Here is a 16,922-nt window from a genome sequence, read left to right on the forward strand (position 1 = left end):
AACAGATAGAAGTGCAAGTCCCAGAAACATTAAACAAGAGAAGTGAAAATCACCCATACAAAAAAGGTGTGAAGCCTGAGCGCCAAAAAAGTGAAGGAACTAAATGGTTTTGTTGAGTTGATTAGGCCATGCATTGAGGTCGTAGATAAGATAGTGATAGAAATCGAGGTCCATAAAGGCCATCATGATTTAGAAATTCATAATCTAAAACCCCACAGAAAATAAAGTAGATTATAATTTTCCATTTGCAATATTTTATAGTTGAGGATGTGTCCCTTCTGATAGGTACAACAGAACAGATTTCCACTCCGTAATTTTAGCATAAATCCAGGAACGAAGACCAAGACATGTATAATTTGTGGTGATTTCTTTGTTGGAACATAAACAAAACAAAGAAGAATATAATGGACATGATCATATGCAAAAGAGGCAAGGAATAAGTTCGAATGTCTGTCTCATCATGCATGCATAACAGTGTTCGTGTACTACATTATGCATATTAAAATAGTTCACATTTGCATATCTTTTCTTTTGGACTGATTAAGATATGCATATCATATATATAATATGTAAAAAAAAATGCAAAGTTGAAGTTTTTGTTTCATATATGATACGGTCAAACATGCTATGCTGTTAAACTATAGTGTAACTCTTAATTGGACTTTGAATTGAGAATATAACCGATTAACCACAACTTCTGGATACCTACTTGAGCAAGTAAGAATCTGAAAGTACGATAGATGTAAAAGTGTAGGAGTTGAGTTTATGAGGGTGAACCATCCAGAAGTAATTGCATCCAATTTGTCCCCGTCTCATCTGCATGATATGGTCACCCATCATAAATGGGACAAGAAATTGTAGGACCATTTTATCAAATTTATACATTTATGATGGATAGTGAAATGAGGAAGAGTCAATAAAAAGACAGCTAGCTACTGACTTGAACAAAAGATTGAGATAAAAGACCTAACCAGGCTCTTCAAATTTGAACTTGTAGATCATAGCTCAAGCAGTTAAAATACCTGAACATATATGACCTAGACATTGATTTAGGGCCCCTCTTTCTCTGTCTTTCTATATCTGACCGACCTTAATAAGTTACCCTAATCTTCCTCTCTCCTTTATGCTTCTGTCCAGTCCCAAAACTGACAGATATGATTTGTCTGTCTCATTTAATTCACCAGAAAATTCATCATCATCTTTGCCATTTGCAATTGCAGACCACATATGTGTTCAATCTCAGCCTCTGCTGCAACATAGAGATTTCTGATGGCTTCCACTACAACAAAACCAGTTAAACAACTTGGAGAGCTTCTCCAAGAGCAGCAAGAACCCTTTGTCCTAGATGTTTACCTATTTGAAAGAGGGTGTCTGAGAAAGAGCTTGAGTTCAAGCAATAGCATTAATTCAAGCAAGAGTTTAAAGAGGTCATCTAGTTGTGGACCAATCAAGAGCAAAAAGGGTACTCCTAGCTTCTCCAAGATACTGAGATCTGTCTATAACAAGCTTGTTTCCAAAAATGGTGGCTCGAGAACTAAGAGTTCCGGAAAAGAAGAGGGAAAGTTTGATGCCAACACTGAGATTACTCTTCCTAGTGATTGCCTTGGAGATTTGGATGGATTTTCTTCTTCAAGTAGCAGAACACAGTATGAATCATGCTGTGATAGTGACAAAGATGAAGCTTGCGCCACTGTTTTGTTGCAGAATGAAGATGAAGCCTCGCTTGCAGTAGAAGGCACTTCTCAAGTTCCAAATCTCTGCAATATGAAAGAAGAGACAAAGGTAGAAACACCATTTTACTCATAACCCTTTCAATCTTCTCATGTGAAAACATGGTTTCAATCTTTACAAAATTGTTGATTTGATTCGATTGCTAACAAAGCCAGCAGGTTGCTACAGATAGCACTGCTCAATGGGGAATCATCAGAGAAGAAGAAGACGCAATCTAAGCAACACACCTCAATTTCAGTACTAGAAGATAGACCTTCTCATGCAGGTTTACCTCTTCAGAAATGTCAAGTCTCTCTTTCTCTTTGACTACTGAGAACTTAATAGTAAGCTATGCTTCTATGTTAACTTAGATCATCGTCAATTTGCTCCTTTGGTTTATTAAACAGTACCCAACAAGGTCATGGAAAACTCCATGTTATCAGCTTCTCTTTGGGAACTACTTTTCCAGCCACCATTGGAGAGGCCAAGAGATACTTTTGGAGTTCCAGAAATGCTAGAGCCGGTAATCAGATCGAATTCTTCTCCACACAAATCGAAAAGGATGTTGCAGCAGACAAGGCAGCTTCTTTTCGATTGTGTGAGAGAGGTGACAGAATCCCATGCAAAGCAAATGAAAGAGGAGCAGAACAGCACAAAGTTTTTGGGGGCGGAAGAACTGGGAAAGCTGATTTCTGAGAAATTAAGGATTTGGGATAGACAGGCTGGGGATGAAACCAACATCCACTTTTTGTTGGATTCAGATATCCTGAGTTCAGCTGAAGAATGGAATTGTAATGAACAACAAGAGAGAGAGATTTGCTGCGAAATTGGGGACGCCATTTTAGAAGAGATCATCAAAGAAACTGTTGCTCTACTTCTGATCTCGCTTTAATTTCCAATTTCAATAGTTTACTGAGTTTGCACCCGCCAAATTTGGCAAATTTTTTCAGCACAAATTGGGGAACAAATTTATTGGCTATAGCATATTATGTTTTCCTCATACAACATCATCTACCCTTTGGTTTACATTTTGGTTAATTACTTGAAATCAACAAAAAGTTTAGCAGAGAACAAAATACACCATGTCGGTCTGGAATCTAATTGATCTAAATGATATAAACAGCAACAACAACTAGTCAATCCAGCGGTCCCTTCAGATTAACTTATCCGTATCGCATAAATCTTCATTTCTAATATATGAACATGGTTACTAGTACAATGAACTCCCGCAAATACTTGCACTTATAATTAAAATCAACTGCAGTGAAAGTTGCATGTATTTGATCTTTTACACTTTTACACATGGTTATAAACCCCAAAATCCTAGATATCCATTCTTTCAAGCACATTGAAATCCTTTCCCGCATGTATAACCATGAGAACTGCTTTAAAAAAATTGGTTAGATCTGCAATATCTAATCCGTACGTAGATCTCACACAACCACAAAAACTCGCTTCTGTAAAGATAGAACAGCAGGGCTACTGAATTTCCCCATCTTCACCAACCTCTCCATCTTCAAGTTCCTCATATCCACCATTTCTGCGGGAACCATCTCGATGTTCTCTCTTATGTCTTCTGTGTCGATTTTCACTGTCAGATTCAGGTGTATATGCACGCTACATGAAACATCAGGAAATAATAATTACTGTTTCATAGCTAAAAAGTTTAAACCAGATATATCATATAATAAGTTCCACGTACTTTTCTTGATTTTTTGCGGTCACTACTATGTCTGTGTTTCTTAGAGTCCTCTTTCTCATCCTTATCAGAACCCACATCATCAATAGAACTTTGATGCCGCTTCCGATGCTTCCTATCTTTGTCTTTCTCCCTTTTCTTATCTTCTTTGTGGTCATGACTATCAGTTAAGTCAACATTTTCACTATCTGTTTCATCCTTCTTAGATCGTTCCTTTCCCTTTTCTTTTTCACGTTCTCTCTCCTTCTCCTTTCTCTCCTTATCCTTCCGCTTCTCTTTCTCCTCTCTTTCCTTCTCCTTTTTCGCCTGCAAAGGATAAGACCGGGACAAAAATGTCAAATTCTTGACTTTAGTAGATAACAATTCATTACATCCATCACTCGCACAAGGATATAAACACTGAGAGTTAAAATTAAAAGAAGGCTCAAACTCTCGGTCTCAAGAGGCATTAAGGTCTACACACACACTTGAATAAAAAGCCAAAAAATCTAAATCAAGCCAGCATATATTTCAGAACCCACCCTGATTAAATTCTACCCCGAGTTAGATACAAGGAAGAGATAGTCAACATTTCCACACCATATCAGGCAGGGAAACCATAACTGGGGTGGGTCTAGAACAGTGAATTTATCAGTGTGAATCATGATAACGGGAAAAAAGGGTTCCAACCTAGTATATGGGCAAATCGAGTAGCAAAATATATCTAACCACAAACCAAATGCAACCCCTTAATTACCTCTTCATTCACCCAAAATGAGCTGCTTCACATTTTTTAGTGAAGAAAATCTAACCAAACACAAAATCTGTGGGTCCCTTAAACAGGAACTATGAACTTCTTAAGGAGCAGGATATGGGCAGGCATAAAAACATTTACCAAATTATAAATCACACAAGCATCTTTTGAGTCAGCGTCAATCAATTATTCACACTAGAAACCGTTTAACCCACACTTCATCTTAGAGCTCAAATTTTATATGCCATGTAGCATGAAGTATAATGATAGCCACAGCGTATAACAGACAGTAAAAACCGCACCTTTTCCTCCTCACGCTTCCGTTCTTTCTCTTTGGCCTTCTCGTGTAAACTTGTAATATATTCCTCAAAAGCTTCCTTTCCAGAGTTCTCGTCCCCAACTGATCTGAAAATAATGTAGGCAGAAAAAAAGATTATAAAATAATAATTAAATAAATATAATCCAATTAAAGCAAGTTATAAAAATAACATCCATAGTATGATCAGAAAGACCTGAATTCTTGGGTCTCTTCAAAAAGGTGTTTGCAATCTTCCCAGTTAGAAGAAGCAGTTATTTCCTACAAGGCAGAACAAATTGGGTCAATTCAATGATTGACATCTCATATAAGTTAATACTATTCGTCCATTAGAGTGCCACCGGACCTTGAATGTGTGCAAAAGCTTAGTGAAGTCATCAGCAAGTCGTTGACGCTTCTTTGCTTCTTTTTCCTCCTTCTCCTTGGCTCTCTCTAATATCTCCTCGTATGCAAGCTTCAAGAAGTAAAAATATTAGCAGACTGTCAAGCCGCACAGTATGTAAAAAGTGCATGTCATAAGAATGGAATGAAAAGTCACCAAACAAAGTTGGTATTAGCTGATTTAAAGACCAAACCAAACTTCATCCTGTCATGCATGAATTCAGCATGATACAGATGATAGCATTACCATGTATTCAATTTGCCAAATGAGAAGAAGATAATGATGCACTTCGATTAATTGCTGGCTGTCATCTTTCAGATCCTTCAGCATTTAGCCTCTAACTAATGAGGAAGCAATCACTCATGTAAACAATATTGATTTTCTTTCGAATTAGGTCCTTGTAATTAAGCCATCTGAATTCAATATACACAAGTATATAAAAGGCCCGCGGAAGAAAAACTAGTAAACTTTTAAACCAAGAAGCATATAATTTTCTCCCAACCAGGAGCGAAACTGCTGCAAACACTAAACTTTTAAGAAAGTACGAGAAGCAACTTCAATATAATTTAATGCAACACACAACACATGTTTTATAGACCTTCCGATTTCACATATGCTAATGGCAATAATTCGTTCAGTTCAACTCAGCAAAAGAATATATTGAAAAGAAAGGAAAAAGTTAAAGTTTAGGATGGTTACCTTTAAGTTAAGCTCTGGAATTGATGGGGAACCAATATCTTTCACAACAGCAGCCTTAAATTCTTCAAATGTCAATGAGGAAACCATTGCAATCTGTGGGGGAGAAAAAAGCACCTGATAAATGACATGTTTTTAAAAATGCCAAGCAAGTTCATAACATCTTACCTGCCCTTGCTTCATTGCATCCTTTACCCGTGCTTTATCTTCCAAAAACTGTCAATAAGTGAAAGTAAAATGTCACATAAAAAGTGACGTCCACTGCAGGTTGTAGTGAAATTTGAACTTAAACTACCAATCATAGTAACTTCGCTATTCTAGGGCCTAAATATAGCCAATCCAGTGTTTGGTTCAATAATTTTCCAACGAATGAGAATCCCTTGATGTGTTTTGATATGTTTATGGTCCCAAGGGGATCATCTGTTTAATGTCATTATGATTCAAACAATGGAAAAACATGAACTAAACAGAATAAAAAATAAAACCAATAATCATAGTAAATGAATCAGAACATTGACAGGCAACATACCTGTTTCTCTAATTCTTCAGCAACATCCTCAAACAAATCTTTTGGTGTTGAACCAGATGTGTTTAATGCAACAGCTTCGTACTGTGGCAAGTCTTTGACCTACAATTAATCCAAAGACAATAATAAGTATCAAACGAAACTTCTGATGCATGAATTATCCCATACCGTTGCCTTTCAATTTAATATACTCCTTCATATATTATCAAAAATTTAAAGTGTAGCACCTTCATACAGTAATCGCGCCACTGACTTTTAGCTGTAAGAGTACCGTCAGCAGCATGTTCTTCCAGGAGCTTGCGAAACTCATCCCGGTTTTTCCTCTCAATCCGCCTCAATTGTTCCTGAAATTTAGTGAAACAAAAATATAAAAAAATAAAACTATATGAAAAGTAATATGCCTTCATGCAAATTATACCTTTTGTATCTTCTTTTGCTCCTCTTCCTCCTTCTCAAGGTCACGAATATAGTCCTGCCACAGACCATGATACAGTTATAGCATACAGGAACAACCAATCCTCGCAAAGACACATAAAATTAATCATATATTATGTGATCTACCTGGAAAATGAGCAAGCGGTCAAGCTTTTCAAGACGCAAGCATCTCTCATCGTCCTCTAAGCGATCTTGAACTTTACGCCATTGGCTGTTCACCTACAAGTGCATGGCGATCATGGAAAATGTTATCTATAAAAGCAATAACAATATATACACATATCCATTCATTTTACAAGATTTACCTTAATAAAGTCACAAGACTCCAGAAATTCCCTGTACTCGGATATATTCCTCCTATGCTCTTCAGCAGCGTATTCTTTCTCCTGCAGCCAAATATGCAACTTAAGCAGTAAGAATAGCCACCTTGAAGACATTCAAACTACCTAATTCAGCTGTCCACTTGAGAAGGGAACAATGTGATGCATGGCAACCAATTCACAGAAAAAGATAAATGTAGCTCGTAGTTCAACTTTTTTCTCCCCTTTGCGTGGAGCTAAAGAATTTAAGTTTATGCTCTTCGCTAACTGCTTATATCCACTGTCATCTAGCGTGTCAAAATCTACGTACCATTACACCTAAAGGGCAATTCACCAAAAGGACAAGGAAAATGAGGAAACCACATTAAAGATGAGCCTTATTGAAACTAATTGGACGCGGAGTAAAAAGTGGAGATTAGTTAGCTACACATGGTTCTTCTGGACATGATGGGAATTAATTACTTAATCCAAGGTCAGAGAAGATTCATGAAGAAAGGGTATCACTCCTTAATTACTCTTTTATTCCTTTAGGAATCTATAGAAATGTTCTTGGTAATGCTGTTTGATTTTTAGTAGCACTTATCAAGGTTAGCGATGCAGAGAATAAATAATAGTAATAGTAATAATAATAAATCTGAAGTTCCTACCATTGCATGAAGTAGAAGAAGAAGATGACAGACCATTCTAATTACACTTAGTATGGAGTTACAAAACTTAAAAACTTTAAGATCCACATATATCTCCATATAGGGAAGAACAGTGTAACATTAATCAGTAAAGCAATATGTGGCGACCATAGTTAATTATTGATTAAAACTGGAAAGAGAAGAATAAATCAAAGATTTGATCCTCCTAAGTTAGGCAGGTAGCCAGCGAATAAGTCTATCTCACTGCCCAAATTGTGAATCTTCGACATATTTAATACATAACGAAGCCTGAAGTACCAATTCTCCATTTTTTAATAGATTACCAGAATCTTTCTTAATGAATTTTAGATCAAATTAAATTCCCAATTTACAGTATAATATTGACATCTGGTAGTGTGCATGAGTTAGAAATGAAAAATGAAAGTAAAAACTGTTACCTTCCTCTCAAGTTCTACAATGTAGCTCTCATAGAGATCTTCCCGATCTCTAGCTCGTTCAACAGCCTTGAACCGTTCATCATTTTCAAACATAGTTACAGCTTTGCTGATCATGCAAAAACATTCGTAAGAACATCTGAGATATTTTCATCCTATCCAGTCATAAATTAACTTATAGAAAGGACTGAATCAAATATTTATGACAGAGGGAAGAAGTAAACCTCCATCTAATTGTTGATGTGAGTTCCTTGGACTCCTATAAAAAAGACCGAGGATTAATTTTTTGTTAAGATCATAAATTGTACTAAGAAAATGTAATAATCAAGTAGGACTTGTAAGCAACATACTTCCAGCATTTTTGTAAATTCTTCCCGAGCCCTTTTCTGCCTTATACGCCTCTCTTCATTCTCCAACTTTTTCCTTTGGCCCAAGTACTATAAATTAACAAATCTGATTAGTTTTAGGTCATAATGTGATGGGAAGTAATCTTGATGCAAAGAATGTCTAGCAGAGAGTCATTCAATCCAGCTCTAATATAACAGAGCTATCTATACTCAGCACACAATACAAGAAAGATTGTGCAGAACCTCTGAAGTAGTTATAATCATTACACCCTTACCTCATTAAAAGCCTGCTTCCGCTCACCCAGTGTTCTTAAAGCGCCATATCTTTTGTCATTAATGATCTCTCTCATTGCCTGACATAAAATCTCAAAACTGTTATAAGCTTCTCTTGCAATATACTATGGTGATCATACGAACGGGATAGTCATGCTACCTGCTCCCAGGTCCAATCAGAGTGGACATTTGCGGATTCCAGGAGTGATTTGAATGCATTTTTTGCCTCCTAACAGAACGCAAAAGTAATCTTTTTATATGAGAGAGAGAGAGAGTAATGAAAGCACATCAGACAAAGGCATAAAATCAAAGGTCAGTACCTGCTTACTGGCATACACCAATGGCTCATCATCAATTGCTTTCTCCTCCAAAGGAGTCACGTTGACTTTTCCAGCAACTGCCATTCCTTTCTTCGCTTCCTGCCATAAAGAACTCTCAGAAAAAAAATTAACATTTGATCATGCAACACAAACTAGCCAGATTAAACTGGGCTTGCATTCTTCACATACAAGCTCTCTAGAAAGATATGCAAAATGAAATTATGTACAATTTTTCCATATTATGTAACCTGACAACTTCTGTTGGAATAAAATTTTGCAAAGGCCATTATAGATGAGCATTACCTCAATATCTTGAGTAAAAGCTCCATCAATTGAACTTGCAATATCTTGAGATGCCTGATTTTCATTACCTCTGTCATTTTTCATATCATGCAAGACCAATTTGAATTAGGAACCATGACACAACCCCCACAAAAATCAATATAAAGAGAAAAACAGAGGAATAAATCCATACACTGATTTTGTATTGGTGTTGACCAAAGTAGAAGGAACGCCAGTACTCCCCAAATTAGAAGCAGGCAGTGGGGACACACTCACCACGGCAGGTTGAACTCCAACAGAACCCGTTGCCATGGAAGACTGTACACCAGGAGCAACCAATGATCCCGAAGGCGTAATAGGAGAAGGATTAGAGAAGGCAGAGATGGGTGTAACTGCAACTGGACTCGAGACTGTCCCAGGTTGGGCTGAAGAAGTGCTGGGCCCAACTGAACTAGCTCCAGCATGTATTTCAGCTGAAGCAGTTGCAGGAGGAGCATGAGGAGTCAAATTCGTTTCTGATTGTGTTCCCTGAGTAAGTTCTCTTTGAGCTTGCTCACGAGCCAGCTGGAAGCAAGTATAGTTCAAAGTGAGAACATGAACAAAAAAGTGGAAAAAAATAAATAAATAACAGTCCATAAAAAGAAACCTTCAACTCCTCTGGAATTGTCCATTTAGATTCCCTCGTAACCTTGTTGTAGTAATACCTGCAAAAGCCATTTGCACATTAATATAAAGAAGTAACATTAACACACATACTAAGGAAAAATAATAATAATTATTTTTTTTTTATCATAAATAAAAAATAAAAGAGATATAACTATAACGTACTTTTTCCCGTCTGCAGAAGTATATTCTTTCCAAACAGTTGATGCATCGGCTCTCTATTACAGTGACAACAATGATTAAGTGAAAGATAGTAGTTAAGTAATTTGAGAAAGAATACTAAAGGACATGATTTTAAATTTATGGCAATGAGCAGTAAACAGTACAAATGAGCAAGTTAACTGGAAATTAACATTACACAAGCTTCTACATTGAGAATTTAAAAAACACAACCATGGTCACATGATAAGAAAGAAATTTAAAGGACAAACAATTTGAAATAAATGTGTCCATCATCTATCGGAGATCCATACATGTCTGTAAACAAAGAGTCCTGCCCTGCTGCGGCCAATTACTCACCAGACAAGTGTATCATGAGAGAAAATGAATAACTTTAAACTGATCCCTCATTGCAAATAAGAATTGGAAAAGAAAAGCGACTGTAGAATAATTTCAGCCAAATCCCATACACTTGCACACAGAGTAATGCATGTGCACATGTTAATTATACATGCAAATATGCAAACAGACTCATCTATTTCTGTTATTGCCTTTATTTAAAGAGAACCATAACATAGAGACAGACTTATACACTTGGAAGGAAGGATAATAGAAACAAAATGAAGATATATGAAAACCAAACAACCCATAGAAGCCTTAAACTGCCTCAATATGGACAATAGTAGCCTCATCCTAAAACTCCACCGAGGAGAATGCATATGTAGGGGAAGGCAACAATCACTACTTGGCTTGCTCTAACCACATGCAACTAAAAGATAAATAAAATATAAATAGCAATTATTGCCTGTCTTGTGAAACTGAAACCTCGTCTTCAAAGTGAGCTTATAGAGCAGTCGTAAAATTTCTCCAGATTTGCCATGACATCTACAAACCAGTTGAAGCACATGCATATAAAAGGATAATTCGCGGAAAAAAAAAATTGTGATCAATTTAAGCACATGCACATGCTACAACCTAAAACTGTAAACATCCATAAACGGCAACAAATTTTTGTACAATACTGAAAACATTTCAAATGCATGTTCAAAAGCGCATTGGAGACGCTATGAGAGTTCTAGCTACTGGTAACCAGTCAGCAATATGACTCACCTCCAGTGGAGTCATCAATTCTAAAGGTTTCTCCCAACTGGATTGTCTAGTACTTCTGTTGAAGTAATATCTGAGAAAATAAAATATAAAAAAAAGGATCAATTCAGTAAACAGAAACAAAAGAACTTACCCATATAAGTTGGAAAGTTAACTCAGAAATAACAAACCACTACAACATTGCGTCAGCCTAAACATATCTTACAAATATAAATTGAGAATTATATCAAGGAGAAAAAAGTAGAATATATGTCCCGCTAACAAAATTAAAAATTCAGACCAAAAAGGAAAATAATAAAAGTTACCTTCTCCCGTCAGTTGCCATATGTTCTTGCCAATCAGTAGCGGACGGCTGTGTTAGATTAGGAACATTTACAGCCTGCAAATAGAAGAGTAGAAATAACATAATTAGTAATAATTTCTATTCATTATTCACAGGACAATAATACACTCCCACATGATACCTAAACCAGGATTCAGAAATAAGAAGTCCAAAAAGTAAAAACATATCGCAGATTTCATATTTGCTTGCATTCTATTGATTTTAAAAAGAGTAAATATACTCGCGCCTGATGCCTAAATCGGGATACAAAAATAAAAAGACTAAAACTTATAAGATCTATCACAAACTTCCTATTTGCTTGCATCAATTTCGAAGTCTCCTTCTATCATCAAAGCCAACTAATGACAACAACTGAGCATGTAGGTTCCAGGTAAATGGAAACAGGAAATGTTACCAAAAACCATTATAACCGCCGTAGCCACCATCGGCATGACATCTTTAGCACTAATTCTCATTAGAAAAAAATCAAGACCAAGTGGCCATGATACTTAATTGTTACTCTAACAATAACAGTATATGGCTCATTTCCAATCTTTGAAAAGCCAAAATGTAGTGGCAGAAGAAGTCCACATAAGTTTAAACACGTTTCATGGAGGATTTATCACATCATATATTCATGATCAATATAATAAAATGATTGGAAAAGGCACTTTTTCAAGCATAAGAAAACCAGATGGCTTCATTCATTGGTATCAAATTGTGAAATTAATTTTAATGTTGTTGAATGTAAATGATTACAATAAACAAAGCACTTACAGGATCTGGGAAGGGAGTGCTTGTAGGTTGCTGGCTAGGCTGCTGTTGTGGTGTAACAACTGCTGCACCCTGATGATTACTGGAGGACATCCAAGGTTGTCCAGCAGCAGGTACAGCATGTGCTTGCTCTTGAGACATTGGCTGAAACTGTGATGAAGAACTGACATTATTCTGTGGCTGGACAAAAGAAGGCGGTGCATACTGAAACAAATCAGATGCATGTAAACATGTGAAAAGCTGTGCTTTTTAAGTCAAAGAAAAATACATAACATACATAATTTAGAGCCTTTTGACCAAATAAAACACATAGCAAGTTAACACACTAGTGAGATCATACCATATATGATGAAGGATAAGGCATTCCAGGCATCTGATTATTAAAAGGTGGGGCAGGTTGCTGAGAGTGTGATGGGACAGATGTAACTGGCCTCGGCTGATAGTATGGCATAGGTAAAGCCTGTGATGAAGGTTGAGCATGACCAGGCTGACTTGGCCTGAGAGGATACGGCTGCATTTGTTGAGAATATTGCAATGGCTGACCTTGTCCCACAGGCTGAAATTGTTGGGGAGCTGATGAAATAAAGTGTTGTCCTTGCTGTGTAGGTACCATTGGTCGATACTGCACAAAATGAGATTTAAAAATACAGCAGTTAATAACAAGAAAGTTAAAACTAGCGACACAAGAAGTCGCCAAGCATTGACGACATGAAGAGAAAGAGGGTGGACCAAAACTTTGAGGACCCAAGGAATCAACTGGAGTGGCTAGTCCATAGAGGGGTATAACAGAAGGTATTTGAAATTCAAAATCAATAAATATCTCACATACGCCTCTCAGGAAAAAATTTGTTTGCAAAAATACAAATGGTGTAAAATTATAGACCCATTGACAACAAGGATGATCGAAAATAAATTTTATTTGTCCCCTAAAGCCGACATGTACAGGTAAATCATTACCCTAACCTCATAAGCCAGAAACTAAGTCGTGATTTATGCGACTAATGTCTAACAAAATTGATCTAAACAAGCGCATATAAAGACTGCCTAGCCGAGACGAGGTTAGAATTTCAGTACCTGAGCAGCTGAGGACTGAGGGTTATTTGCCATTTCAGCACAACATAAGCAATCCTCTCAATTCAACTGCGAAAACAATCAATAATTAGCCCAAATATGTGTAGAACATTGAATTAGGCATCGATTTTGCAGCTTTCGGGTTCGGATACGAAAACAAAAGCTCAAATTGACCTAATGCACTACTTCTATCTAGATTTCCCATATCTATGTGCGCACATTCATTAAGAATAATTTCGAATTCGACATCTAAGTATATAAAATTGTAAACACATAGGTTAATCCATTTGTTCTAAGCACTTGAAGCTAAGCAAAACAACGAAGGAAGAAGAAGAAGAAGAAAGAGAATGAAAGAATGAGGATTTCTGGCAAGAGAGACTTACAGGTGATAAGGCGTGTGGGCAATTAGTGGTGCGAGGACTTGTCGCCGTTGACGCGCCGGAGAGGAGAGATCTCAGAGAGTCTGGTTCAGCACTCTGGTGTTTCTAGGGTTTAAGGGATTTGGTGACGAAGAAGAATCGGAGAGTCGGAGACAGTTATGAGGTATATAAACGTTAACCGCCTCGGGCAATAATAACCCTGTGAATCTTGGAATTTACACGCGGTCATAGCTTTGCTTTTACTGGCAACCTGGGTCGGGTCTATTAAAAAACCGATCCTATCTAGAGCTGAACGCGATAGAAAACTGACTAATAAATCTGTCAACCGGCTATCGATTGACGTTGGTCGGTTTTCTAAAATCTAAAATCGCAGCCGTACCGCTACCGTTGGTCCAAAATGCCAGCCCTACCTGATACGGTATAGTAATTTAGCTTAAAAACAAAAAACACAAGGTTGTCCCGAAAAATAAATTAAACTACACTTTTCAAGTTGTTGAATACAACTCCGGAGATGCAATCTCGTTAAAAACCTTATTTGATTAGGGAAAATCGTCAAAACAGTGTCTGAACTTTTTCAGACTATTAATTTTCATACCTATACTTTGAAAAACATCAAAATGGTACCTGACGATCTAAGCCCGACCCAATTTTCGTACCTAACAACAGTAAAAACGTTAACTCCGTTAATTGTTGAGGGGTAAAACCGGTACTTCCAAAACATTTTTTTTTTTTTTTGGAGTTAACCCTCCCTTCCCAATGCTTTCGATTCTTCTCTCTCTCTGAATGATTGATGAACTTCACAACAGTGCTCTTTAAAGGAAGAAAGAAAGAACGAGAAATTGATTTTGATGCAGAGCGGAGGAGGAGCGAGTGTGGAGGCCAAGATCTTCCCATTTCCATAAATTGATTTGGACTCCCAAATGTCTCTTGGTGTCTTGACCTTCATTTTCCGGCCTCTCCTGGACGTCGGACCGGCACCGTTGGACTCATCTCGGCGGGGCGAAGGGCAACCCAGTCGTTCCGACTTCGAATGACCGGCGACGGTGGCAGAGTGAAGCCCGAAAGCTTCTTGGGTTTTCCGATGTAGTTACCGATTCCGGCCAAATCGAGGCATCTCACCAGTATGGATGGTTTCGTCTTGATCGTGTCTGTGGTCTCAGTTTCTTCAGAGAAGCTTCGTAGAGTGTTTGAGTGTGTTTGATTCGGGCCAAAATGGGAAGGCTGGAGGGTCCTATTTGGGCCAGTGGCATTTGGTTTCAGGTTCTGGGGTTTATGGACCCGTATATATGGCGCTCTTCTTTGATAATTCTGTTGGTGTTCCTCATTTGAGAAGGTTCACAAGGTAAGTAGTGATTCTTGACTAATTGCTCTCTGCTTTCTTGGGTTGACTTTTTGTAAGTGGTTCTAGGATTCTTTCGAATAGTTACAGTTATGTTGGTTGCTCTGTAGCAAGAACTTCATCTCCTAAACTTCCATTGTTTAATTTGTTGCATGTGTAGAGGAAAGAGAAGTTGCTGTAGAAGCAACACAGACAAGCTATACTCCTTGATAATTATGTGTCCTTGATAATTATGTGTTTGTGGATGGTAAATGGAGCGGTAGTTCAAATCCCAATCCAAAGGCATTAATTTTTGGCCTTCTGTCATCAAAGTCTAAGTTGCAATCCCAAAAATTTGAGAGAGAAAGAGTCCAATTTGTTGATAGCCAATTGATAAAATTGATACTGGGATGTTTATGGCTTTGAAACGCAGCAGCAGCCAGAGGACGAGGACAAGGACAATTTAATCAAGAAGATGGTCTCTCTAATTCTCTCTCTCTGACCGGAGCTGTGTGGATTGACGTATTCGTGAAGCAGTGAGGCTGGGATTGTTGCGTTGGGAAGAAGAGGAAGAGTGGTGGAGTCGGGTTTGGGCTTTGCGAGCTGGGATTGGTGCTCCGGCCACTGGATTCGGCGCTCCTTCGGCGCGGTGCCAAACTTGTCATACTTCTTGGTTTTGAGCGGGATTCTGGTGCTTCGGGGTCCAACTTGGATTTTGTAAACTTTTTGGCCATGTTTGGTTGGTGGAAAGGAAAGGAATCAATTTCCTTTCCTTTGGGAAAGTGTTTCCGGAGGGGGGAGGGAGGGAACCAATTTCCCTCACTTTTTCCTTTCCTTTGGGAAAATGTTTCCCTTCCTTGGCTGTCCCAAACGCAGGAAAGGAAAATGTTTCATTTCCCAATGCCCACTTTCCGGGAAACAAACATGGCCTTTGGGTTTGGTTAGATCAATGAAGGGTTTGATTTTTCTTTAGTTTCAAGTCAACTAGGTGGGATGAGATTAGAATCAAATTGGGGAAGAAACCCCAGAAAAGCAAAGGTGGAAAGAAACCCAGAAAGATGAGGTTTGAAATTTGATGAAGTGGGGCAAGATAGAGATGATTGAAATGAAGAAGTAAGAAAGAAGAACTGATAAGCAAGGAGGAAGTGACGATGAACATTCATCTTTTGAATTCATGTTAAAAAAAAAAGAAAAAAATTGGACTTCTGTTGTTTGGTCTTGGTGATGGTTTCGGTGGAGAGAAGAAAAGGATGGAGGCGTGTGGTGGCCCATCATTTCAGATAAGATGAATAGTGAAATGACAAAAATACCCTTGAAAAGTTAACGAGATTAACGTTTTTACTATTGCTAGGTACGGAAATTGGGTCGGGCTTAAATCTTTAGGTATCATTTTGATGTTTTTCAAAGTATAGGCATGAAAATTAATAGTCTGGAAAAGTTCAGACACTGTTTGGACGATTTTCCCATTTGATTATAGAAAATTAAAATATTGTACATTTTACATCAAGGAGACTTATCATCTAATAAAGTCTTCTTAAATCATGGAGGTCCAACTTCCTTTTTATAGCCTGTGCCAATAATAAAAGGTTTTTTTCTTTTTAAAGTCTGAGTTACCTATACCAAATACTACGATACTTGATGATTATTTTCTCTTTGCGGGAAGTCCATATAGGTTGGATTTCATTGCCGTAAAGTAATGTTTTGTAGACCAAATTATGTGTACCGTGTGATGTGGCATAAACCTTTGATCTAAATACTAAAGAGACCAAGTAATGGTGCGCACGTATTTAAATAGCACCGTCAATCCATGAAAAAAAAAATTACATATAAATCAACTAAAAAGCATGTAAAAGTGAATTTTGTTTACCAAATTACCTTCCAATAAGTGATATATTAACAAACAATTTCCTACCCATCAAACTTCCTGTAAATGCGATTCAATATCTTGAAAGTAACTATTTGACAAAGTTGCCCACACAAACACATCAAAAGACACTAGTCAAACGTG

The 16,922-nt window shown here is 37.4% G+C and overlaps 2 protein-coding genes across 5 annotated transcripts; one reads left to right on the forward strand and one right to left on the reverse strand.

Moving 5' to 3' along the window:
* Positions 1-977: 977 nt before the first annotated feature.
* LOC133735733 (uncharacterized) lies at positions 978-2,766 on the forward strand. Of its 2 annotated transcripts, none has more exons than XM_062163166.1 (3): positions 978-1,782; positions 1,900-1,996; positions 2,154-2,766. In XM_062163166.1, the coding sequence occupies exons 1-3, from the start codon at positions 1,270-1,272 to the stop codon at positions 2,600-2,602; spliced, it is 1,059 nt and encodes a 352-aa protein (XP_062019150.1). In that variant the 5' UTR covers positions 978-1,269; the 3' UTR covers positions 2,603-2,766. The 2 variants fall into 2 exon arrangements, with proteins under 2 accessions (XP_062019150.1, XP_062019149.1); XM_062163165.1 differs by having other exon boundaries at positions 979-1,782; positions 2,118-2,734.
* A 96-nt stretch (positions 2,767-2,862) lies between these two features.
* On the reverse strand, positions 2,863-13,760 carry LOC133735732 (pre-mRNA-processing protein 40A). Of its 3 annotated transcripts, none has more exons than XM_062163164.1 (28): positions 13,600-13,760; positions 13,220-13,285; positions 12,486-12,767; positions 12,149-12,295; positions 11,355-11,428; positions 11,053-11,122; positions 9,949-10,001; positions 9,767-9,824; positions 9,314-9,684; positions 9,142-9,211; positions 8,839-8,937; positions 8,679-8,747; positions 8,521-8,598; positions 8,249-8,335; positions 8,123-8,157; positions 7,902-8,007; positions 6,803-6,883; positions 6,624-6,716; positions 6,481-6,534; positions 6,290-6,406; positions 6,066-6,164; positions 5,705-5,752; positions 5,540-5,632; positions 4,805-4,912; positions 4,655-4,719; positions 4,445-4,547; positions 3,413-3,715; positions 2,863-3,327 (listed from the first exon to the last, which is right to left on the reverse strand). In XM_062163164.1, exons 2-28 carry the CDS (start codon positions 13,250-13,252, stop codon positions 3,190-3,192), a joined length of 2,934 nt encoding a protein of 977 aa, XP_062019148.1. In that variant the 5' UTR covers positions 13,253-13,285; positions 13,600-13,760; the 3' UTR covers positions 2,863-3,189. The 3 variants fall into 3 exon arrangements, with proteins under 3 accessions (XP_062019148.1, XP_062019147.1, XP_062019146.1); XM_062163163.1 differs by having other exon boundaries at positions 12,149-12,325; XM_062163162.1 differs by having other exon boundaries at positions 12,149-12,349; positions 13,600-13,759.
* Positions 13,761-16,922: the final 3,162 nt, after the last annotated feature.

Source organism: Rosa rugosa, chromosome 3, assembly GCF_958449725.1.
Source record: "Rosa rugosa chromosome 3, drRosRugo1.1, whole genome shotgun sequence".
In the NCBI taxonomy this organism is placed as follows: domain Eukaryota; kingdom Viridiplantae; phylum Streptophyta; class Magnoliopsida; order Rosales; family Rosaceae; genus Rosa; species Rosa rugosa.